We start from the raw sequence: 10,161 nt of genomic DNA, 5'->3' as shown, positions 1-10,161 counted from the left end.
TGCAGAGTGTGCTGCTCATCACTCATTGGTACACTAAACAGTTTCTTCCTCTAGCGTACAGAGAGTTCTCAGAAACAATCTGCATCCTCTCCTCTCAGTTCATAAAAACATTTATACTACATTACCCAGGGGGCACTTAGTGCTGATTGTCTCTTCCTCATCTTCCTCCTTCTGTGGAAAAACAATCAAGGCAGAAAAGGCAGAAGGATATGAACATATCAGTAATGATGGTCTGGATTTGAAGACTGGAACAGAGTTGGATGATAACAGATCTCTCCAAGCACCAACAGGTTAATCAGAGACATAGTCACTGTTCTTCGTGTGGCTGCTTACTGTACTGGAGCAGCTCTCTTAACAACCTTCACTGGAAACACATTTCAACTTCATAGGAAATTTCCCGCCCTCTGCTGGTCACCAGGTGTATTAACATCTTCAACAGATAGATGGAAAAACGCCTAGAGGGTGTTCATTAGAGGACGGGCAATTGTCAACAGAGGAAACTCTTTCTCCACCTGATAAAACCTCTGCCTGTGGTGTCATCCTGATCACACCGAGGACAGGAAGTATCTATGGTTTAACTCATCTTTATCTCTAGTCTTACGTGTTTATCTTATTGTTTGTTTATTGCAGTGTGTATAATGGACGTTTGTGTGTGGCTGTTTATCCTACCAATCTATAATCTCCTGAACAGTCTTTTACCTACTATTTTCCTGGATGGTGTCCGCAGTGAGAACATCCTCGTCTGGTCTGTGGATGCTGGTGAAGTCATATCCCTTGAGTAGGAGTAGGAGTCTGTAGCTGTGGAGTCATTGCTGCAAGTGTTTTATTTTATTTTATTTATTTTTTTACATTATGGACTCCAGTAGCCTACGCTCCACTGGGAGCTACATGCCTAAGCACTCAAGTAGCCTATGGTCACTTTTCATGTAGACAAACTGGTGGAAACATTTGCATCCACATTTGCAAAATGTCCTACAGCTCTCTCTGAATCTGAGTATAGCTGATTTCACTCTGTTAGTGATTTAGATGCAGCACGTAGAAGGACTTCCTCTGAGTTATTTGTGGAGGTCAAAATACGCTCAAAATATTAGGTACACTAAAGAGAAAAAAAGGTGTTTTAATATAACAGTCCTGTCTCAGATGAGGACATCAGCTTTAGCCATTACTCTCTGTAGACCTTCATGCATTCATAAGAACTTGGACTTGGACGACTCCTCCTGAACGAGATATCATCTAAAGTAGGTCAGGCTGTTTGATAACTCTGTGTGTGGTTTTTCTTCTGCCACCATTGTGACTTTCATGATGTCCTGTGGTTTTCCGACGTCTTGTAGCGCACCTCTTTGACATACATTTAGGATTTACGAGAACAACACCGTGGTCTCTTTGTAGTTTTGGTCATGTCTCATGGTAAAGCTGCCTTGCTGTTGCACAGCTACAGTTTGTTTTCGCCTCCTTGCCCACTGTTTTTCAGGACAAATGTTGACACAATCTAAATCTGGATGTGAGATTCAGCACAAAAATCAAAGCCAGAGAAGAGCTGTTAATGGTTTACCCTGTTCACTAGGAGAGTCTTGTGGTTTTCGCAACCTCATTACTCACAGGTGTCAACCATACGTCCCGTGGGATAAAAGCGGCCTGCCAGCGGGTCTAATCGCGTGTGAAAATTACATAGAAGGCTGCAATTATTCAATGAAAATAACTGCTATCCCTAATTTTAGATACACTGTGACTCAGACCTAAACAGCAGATAGCAATGTGCTCAAATTACACTTATTTTTCTTAAGAAAGTTACTCCCTTTTTCCTCTGTGCACTAAAACAAATGAAAAAAATCTGGAGTTGTTATTACTTCTAAGTTATTATGCTGTTATCTTACTGGCCCTTGAACTAAAATGAGTTGGTGAAAAGGTCATGATTCATAAATTGGTATGGCTATGCCACGTTGTGATACATATAAACCTCCATACAGCTAAAGTGCGATGTATGAACTATATATGAACTCAAAAAGTCAGCAGTTTCTTGGGAATACCACAAGATGGCGCTGTAAACACATCCCCATCAGAGCCGTATATTAGAGACTGATGAGGCGATTAGGCTACAAAGCATGTTTACAGGCTCATTTAAGATATTTAAAGTAAGTAGACACTGGGATATTTAAGTGAGGACCTTTAACAGACATTGGCAATACGTGGCTAGGCCCGGAAATGGCGAAAATAAGCGATTTATTTCAACATAACACATCCGTCCCGTAGGGTTACACTGTAGAGTCTTCCCTCCGATGTATTTAACATGGTGACCATGATTTGAGTTGGCCAGACTCTCTTTAATATACGGCTCTGGACCACGAGGCATTAATATGAAGTTATAAAGGACAGACAGTTAGCTTTGCATAAAGACTGCAAGCTGAGGGAAACAGCTAGCATGTCTGGTGTTTGCTCATCCTACCAGCAAAGCTTTTAGAAATTCTATTTCCATTTGTTAGTAAATTGTGTTCAGTGGTTCAGTGCAGTGATTGTACAGTGTCTTCCATTTCCTGTCTTAATGCTATGCTAAGCTAACTAGCTGCTAGCTCTCATCTGACAGTCAGCTAGAAAGCAAAGAAGAAGTATCCAAGTATTATTTTAAACATGAGAAGGAAGAAGGAAAAGCATCCTACATTTTGGTTAATTTAACATAAATCCCTCAGATAATAAAAAATACCTGAAAAGTAGCCGTTTGCCTGTCAATTGCTAAATTCTCAAACTGAGCCACTGAACAAGTAAAAGCTCAAAGCACCACTGAGCTAAAGTACAAGAGTACCACAGCTCGTAATAATGACTCTTTCCCAGCTGGGATAAAAAAAAGAAAAAGAAAAGAAAATCACACTGCTTCACCACCTCATCTTCATTAGTATTTTATTTGATTATCGTGGAACTTTCTGTGGCCTTTAGTAATTACATTAAATATTAAACTTTTCTACTCCTATCTTTTATGTTGTAAGCATTTTCAGTGCTGCTTTTCTTTTACACTCTGTCTTAATGTGATTCACTTGTGTTCCACATAAAATAAACTAGTATCTGATGATGCAAAGCCCCCAGGGTTCAGGCTATATAAACTCATCTTCATGACCTTAGAGAAGCTGCGGAGTAAAAGCTCCACCAGGGCCACCATAATGACGTACTTATATGTTAATATCTATACAACTCTATTTTTATTTCATCAGCCAAAATTGTACACACATAATGACAATAAACGATTCTTGAATCTTGCATCTTTTTCTGTCTCCCGCAGTCACAGTTTGCATCTGGATTTGTGTTGTCATAGCGATTTCACAGCTGTTGCCACAGCAACTGGACAATCTCCACTTGCTGACAAAGGCTGAGATGTTGCAGAAACATCTGGGCAAACAGTTAGCACATTGACCTCAAGTTCATTTCATGTCATCCAACAGCCAGGAATGAATTATCCAGGACTGAACCAGATTTAAGATACCTGTAATAATAACCACTTTTTACTTTCAAGAATTACTTTTATTGCAGTTCTATTTACAACACATACAAATCATTTCAACTCTTAACAAGTTTAAGCCATTATCAAGTTACATGAAAAATATTTTACATTCTTGTATTTGTAAGACCACACAGAATGACAAGGCGACATTAAAGAGAAAGACTGCTTTTAAACGCTTCATAATCTGACACATCACATGACACTTAATGTAAAACAACAACACAATTCAGACAATAACATCATGTTCATTCAAAAGGATAAAAGTACCCAGCAGTGAGAGATGAAAACATCCTGTGCTGCTTGCTCAACAGTGCAAGCAAACTGAAAACACCTTCGTGTTCATACAGTTTTAAAAATGTGATTGTTACAGTCCGTCCTCTCTTAGCATGAAGAGAGATTTTAAACCTGCGGCCACAGTTTGAAACAAGTATTTTTTCCGTCACTTCTCAGGAGCCTTCGTCCAACGTCAGCTCCTCCAGCTGCTCCTTCACAGCATCAACCTGCTGATCTGTCTCAGGATTCTCCTCATTCTGTTCTGACTCCTGCTCATGTTTCTCTGTCTCTTTGTTTGTCTCCTTCTCCGCCTTTGGCTCCTCACGTCCACTCTCCAGGTTCTCAGAGCTCTCGAAACAGCCTGAATCCCTCGGCTCCTTGGCATCCTCCACAGACGTGGCCTCCTCCTCTGACTCGTCTTCAGCTGCACGAGACAAAATGATCAGATTTCAACACGGAGCTTTTCTGCATTATCCCTTCATTTTATCTTGTTGTATTAAGAGCTGCTTTAATGCCAGGTTGTGTGACATTAGAGCCATTCGAGACAACCTGACAGCCAATACACTCAAACGACATATTTTGTTTTTGAAGTTTTTTGAAGAGTTTCAAGTTTCAAGTTTAAAGTACAGAGACGCCTCCACGCTGCATTTAAATCACCTCCAACTCTAAACAAAAGAGAAGGATGCTTAATTGTAAAATGTTAAAACTTTTGGACTTTTGGACGTATATCATCTCAGAGCTCAAATATATTATTACCAGATGATAGAAGCAAAAGCTTTCTTGGTATTTGTTTTAATAAAGCAAATACACTGCTGTTTAAGAAAATCATCCTGACAGCAGGAAACCATAAACTATCTATCTGACACACAGGCAAGCCAAGACATAGAGACCAAATCAGATTTCAATCTGAGTTGAACTACAAGCTGTGAATTTAATGTGCTGCGGTGGAGTCATGAAATGTATCTAATTATGCAGCTGAGACAGAAAAGGTTTGGCGGCAGCGTTAATATTTTAGGCAGCTTAAACCTTGTGTCTGAGTCACCATTAGCAACATTATGGGCAGGGCATCACCACTGTGTGTCAACCTACAGTCTCTGAGCAGTTCAGTGGCGTTCAGGATCTTGGAGCGCTGCTCTGGATCTGTGATGTTCAGCTCGTTCAGATGAGACTCCTTCAGTCCTGCGAAGTCCTCCAGGCTCTGGAAGCCGTGCATGGACAACAAGGAACTCAGCTCCTGAAACAAACAAAAAAAAAAAAAAGAAAATGAATGAGCATGTTTTACATTTCTGATTACTCTTCAGATAATGTCTCGAACTGCCTCCTCAGTCTCACCGTCAGGCCGATGCTGTCCAGGACTTCCTCCAGAGTTTTGGGTTTGGATACGGATCGACGGTTCTTATTGTTGCACTGTTTCCTCCTGGACGGGGGACTCTCATCAGGCAGGAGGTTGACGTAGATGAACTTAAAGGAGCCCACCTTGTTGTTGAGCTTCCCCGTCCAGGTGCCCACAGGGGGCTTTTCAATGATGTGGATGATGTCTCCTTTCTGTAAGAGAGGTGATGAGGGATGACGACGAACATATTACTCCAAATAATTACTACTAGTGTTGAAGAATTACCTCACAGACATTTTAATTCCCTTTAACATTGAACCATTAGTATTCGCAGTGACAGAGCCACAGCGGCAATTACGCTATTCTGTCAAACACAGTCAGTTGAGCGGATTAAACTTTAACTGTCTTCAAGGACGATCATCAGACCGACCGTCCTGTTTCACGCGGTTAACGAGCTCCCTGGAGGACAGCTGAGAGACTCACTTGAAGTTTTAGTGACTCCACATCGTAGGGACTGGGAGTGAAGTCAGTGTGGACCACAGCCCGACCACAGAACGGTCCGTTGTAAGAGATGCCGTTCTCCTCCAGTCTCATGCTGTCCCTCTGGCAGTACCCACTGTCCAGACTCTGTCTGTCACTGCCTGATCAGGACAGAGCACAAGGTCACAATAATTCAATAAAAATGACCATGGAAACACAGGCTTTAGTTTTTGTCTTCTTGGTCTAAAGCCTCTTTGTGAGTCTGTCTTGTCTCCCTAACAGATGGACACTTACTGCCAGAGAGCTGGCGGGTGATGGGGCTGGGCATGGTGTCCTCTGAGCCTGTGGAGCACACGGACGACCTCTGTCCTGCATACAGACCTGGAATAAAGTCAGCGGAGATGGGAGACATATCATCCCCACTCTCCCCCTGGAGAAAACAGAGCAGATCAGAGACCAGGTCACCTTTAATCCATTTGAGTCTCATTCGGACTGAATGTTCCTAAAACATTTCTTTTAACTGATTGTTATCAGATCGGTCAGTAAAACGAATGCGTGATTAAAATAAAAAGTCTATTAAAATAGAAAAAAAATATTTTTTTGGTTATTTTATGAAGTGATAAATTCATTTATCAGGTGATTGAGGTTAAAGTACAAAACATTATGACTCTTGTTACACTCTAACAATCTCTGACACATTTTAATTCTCTGATATTTATTTACTACAAAATGAGAAAATAGTATTTAAGTAAAGGCAAAACCTACATCATCAAAAGTAAAATCAGCAAAATTATTCGAACCCATAAGTTCAAATCTATGACATATTAAATGTTGTGTTGTTAGTGTTAATGTGCGTTACATTTTACCACTAAGTTAATTACTATAGGACACTTATTATTTCATGTGTAGAAATTTAAAGATGCATCAAGTTTAAACCCTCAAGTAAATACAACCACCTGTACTTTGTACTAAAACTTTACATTCAACCACTGAAAATCATTATTGGTTTAAAAAAGGCAGGACATGTGTTTGTCCACAAGGTGGAGACAAAAGACAAATCTAAGTGTAAGAACAACTCCAGTCCAGGAAGGTCAAAGTGTGTTTTTGTAACAGCAACACTTATTTAGAGTGAGTGTTGATGTTATTTTTGTTTTTAAGTTATTTTTTAAGTTACACGGTCTTTACCCCTTCTTCAGCGAGAGCCTTCTGCACCATTTTGGACGTTTTGCGGGTCATCGTACGTGAGATGACGTTGCGCCATTTCTTTCCCAGTTTGCTGCCACTTTTCACCGCTTCTTCTGCCGTCACCCCGTCCGCCAACTGAGGCAACACAAAAAAAAATCATCAGTTGCTTACACTATTTGTCAACAAATGCCAGTGACAGGAAATGTAAGTAAATTGTGTGTAGATTTAAATAAAAATGTACTAGTGACACACTTTAACTCTGACTGTGGTCACAGAAGTATTTACTTCTCACAAACTTTTTTTTTTCTTTTTTTTCTTGCATTCACACACACAGCTGGTGCCCACAAAGCCGCACCTGCAGTCTTTAGTGGTGAGGTGCTTGAAAGTAGTTACAAAACTCTGTCTGCAGCCGAGCTGGCAGTGGGCTCAGTGAAATTACATTAGTTAGAGAGGGATGATTTGTTAGATGGTGTTGTACTTTATTCAGCCAGTGTTCAAATTGAGACATATTCGAGCCTTATTTGATAAGGCGCCACAGTGAAGACGGGGAGCTGTTTCTCTATCGTTTATGTGACGAGCAGAAAGCTGCTACACATAAGGGAGAAGGTGCTACAATTAAACTATCAGCATTGATTTTGACGTTCACAATTAATGCATATAAATAAGTGTTGTAAAAATGTTGAACCGTCAGACAGCCTGTCTAACATCTGTCTCATGCAGAGGCTCTCTGCTTGACTAGCTCACACCAGAGGACATCCTGTCTGCATGTTGCTGTTATTTGAGCTCTGTGTAATGCTTCTCTTTCTTACTTCCTCTCTTCTTCTTCTATACTTCTACGTTTTGTCCTCCAACTTCCACCCAGCACACACTGCATGTTGCTGGGAAGTGATTAATATGCTCTGTGAATTTTAAAGTGTTAACATCTGTTCGCACGTGCAGCAGTGTGTAAAATCTAGAAGCACAACCCGGGCACCTCTGCCACGGCCTCCTATAGCCTGACCTTATTCTGGACGAAGCATCATTTACTGGCTGGATAAAAGCGTAATAGCGTGACGAATGAGGAACAGAGTGATAAAATATCTGTCATTTAGGAACTCAGAAGATGACACCAGATAGTCTACTTCTCTTTTTCCAAATGGTGATGTTCTGTGTGTGTTTTTACATAAAGGTTTGATGGGAAGAACTTACGTTCTCCTCCAAGTGGAACTCCTTCTCTGACACAACAGGAGAAGTGGGCTTGTGCTTCATGAAGTCCTTGAAGCTGCTGGACCTCTGCAGGGTGAGCTGGAAACACAACATCAAACACAATTAAGCGATTGAACAAAGAAAAACGTTCAGAACAACGGGGATCCGTTTTTTTTTGGTGCCACACTGATAACACTGTCCTCGTGTTTGTGGACACGTGACGTGTTGTTATCTCCACAAAAGTGTGAACACAATGAATCTGCAGAGGGATTTCTTAGAAACTGTTCCTCCTTTTGCTGCTATAGAAGAAGTCGTGAGTGTGTGTCATTAGACATTTGCGTGGCGAGCATCGTGCCGTGGCCACCTTTTTTTTTTTTTTTTATAAATTTAGCTGAAGAGTTTTGCTTGACGCACAAAGGAAATCATGTGTGGTGATTCACTGGAGGTCCTGAAACAAACAACATGTGTCTATGAGTTTTACACACAGCAAAGAGACAAAGAAGAGGATGAAACAGAAGACAAGTGCAGTCTTTTTAGATAACTTTGTATGAAGATGGCTGCAACTGTAGATTTGTTTTTGTTTATTTTAGATATTTTTTTTCTAATTGACTAAATGTTTGGCCGATGATTGGTTGCTAAAAAATACTGTGTGGAACAATTTGGGGATTTGTGGAACTACTTAAATGATGAATCCGTCCCCGATTTATTTTATTTTCATCGACTGATGAAAGATGCATCCCTTCAGTGCTTGTCTGGAGCATAACGTGGCTTGTTTTTAACCAAAAGAGACAAAGGTTTTGCTCTTTTGCATAATTTTCCACGTCTATACTTTCCTCTATCTCTAGTGGAAACTCTTTACTCTCTTCTTATTTTCCATGTCGCTGTGAAAAAACTCTTATTGCGGTTCATCCTCCTCTCTTTGTAGAAACCACAGGAAACGGGCGAAGCTTGAGCACCTGCTGCAGCCAATCATTGCAGACATCCAGCGGCTGATGGTTCACATCTCACCTGAACATTTAAAACCGCCGGTGGTGAACTTGTTGCCCCGACTAAAACACAATTTACTGGCAAATATCATGGTTCTTAGCTAACAGAAACAAAGCTTTCAACAGAGCCAGTCTTCTAATTGAGGTCGACAACCGCAGCAGAGACGGTGATGCTCTCTGGCTGCTGACAATTATGTGTTAGGAGATGTTTGCCGAGAATAGAGGCAACGAGATGTGTGATGACGAGGCGTGAATCAGACCACAGCAGGAGAAGAGATGTGCATGGATAGGGGCACTGGTGTTAAGTGTAGGAGGCTCGCTCTCGAAGGGAGCAGAAGCCACAGTGCTCGATCTGACTCAAACTACATCTGCAGCAATGATTCACTCCGCCAGAATAGAGGAACTTTACGTTTCTGAAAAAAGTACAAAGTTGCGACCAAAGTGTAGTTAGAAAACTGAGAAAATGTTCTGTTTCGGCAATAAATGTCTCACAGCGCCGTTCGCTTTTTTGGTGACTGTGTGTGTTCGCGTGTGACATCGTTCGGCTCCACCACAAAGGTTTGCGCTAACTTGAGCTGACATCCTGTGTTGAAAAAATGTGCACACAAAGACAACCGTATGAGATGTTGTAGTGCCGACGAGTGTGTGAGACAAGTCTCTTCGCAGCCACACTCTTCAAAGTTCGAAAATATAAAAGCCCGAAACGGGCGTGTTAGCGTGAACCTCTCACCTCCCCGCCAAGCAAAATAAAAACCTTAAACTCACCTTCTTCTTCTGCACCTGCTCCTTCTCCGAGGCGTTTGAGGGCCTTCGCCTCAACATGGTGTTTCTCAGTAGTCCCGAGATCTCCCTGGTTTCTTCTGAGAAAGCTGCGCACGTTCTTAATTAGTGAGGTTTTCTGGCACCCTGCTGTTACGGCCAAAGTCGGATAAAAAAAACAGAGGAAGGCTGAGGTACGCTCTGCTCTGCAGCCGAATGAAGAGCAGAAGACAGGAAGTCACATGGCCACGCTGAAACAGAAAGAGGCAAACCCCCTTTTGGAACTGAAGTATACAGAGAGGCCAGCGGGTTCATTATATGTCTATCTCCTGATTGTGGCTCTTAATCAATGGGGCACAGAAGTTAACTGATACACAAAACTGTTTATGAGGTTCTGAACAACAAAAGTCTAATAGAAAGTACCTGGTTATAATTAGGTTCTTCCTATTTAGTTTCATACTAAACACTTTTAA

The 10,161-nt window shown here is 41.3% G+C and overlaps 1 protein-coding gene across 1 annotated transcript; it reads right to left on the bottom strand.

Annotated features, from left to right (window-relative positions):
- Positions 1–3,485: 3,485 nt before the first annotated feature.
- sash3 (SAM and SH3 domain containing 3) lies at positions 3,486–9,918 on the bottom strand. The gene is made up of 8 exons (XM_047584376.1): positions 9,695–9,918; positions 7,947–8,042; positions 6,759–6,893; positions 5,868–6,003; positions 5,577–5,734; positions 5,093–5,305; positions 4,850–4,994; positions 3,486–4,184 (listed from the first exon to the last, which is right to left on the bottom strand). Exons 1-8 carry the CDS (start codon positions 9,749–9,751, stop codon positions 3,934–3,936), a joined length of 1,191 nt encoding a protein of 396 aa, XP_047440332.1. The 5' UTR covers positions 9,752–9,918; the 3' UTR covers positions 3,486–3,933.
- Positions 9,919–10,161: the final 243 nt, after the last annotated feature.

The sequence above is a fragment of the Mugil cephalus genome, chromosome 5 (genome assembly GCF_022458985.1).
Source record: "Mugil cephalus isolate CIBA_MC_2020 chromosome 5, CIBA_Mcephalus_1.1, whole genome shotgun sequence".
Taxonomy (NCBI): Eukaryota; Metazoa; Chordata; class Actinopteri; order Mugiliformes; family Mugilidae; genus Mugil; species Mugil cephalus.
This window is presented reverse-complemented; position numbering and strand designations above follow the sequence as displayed.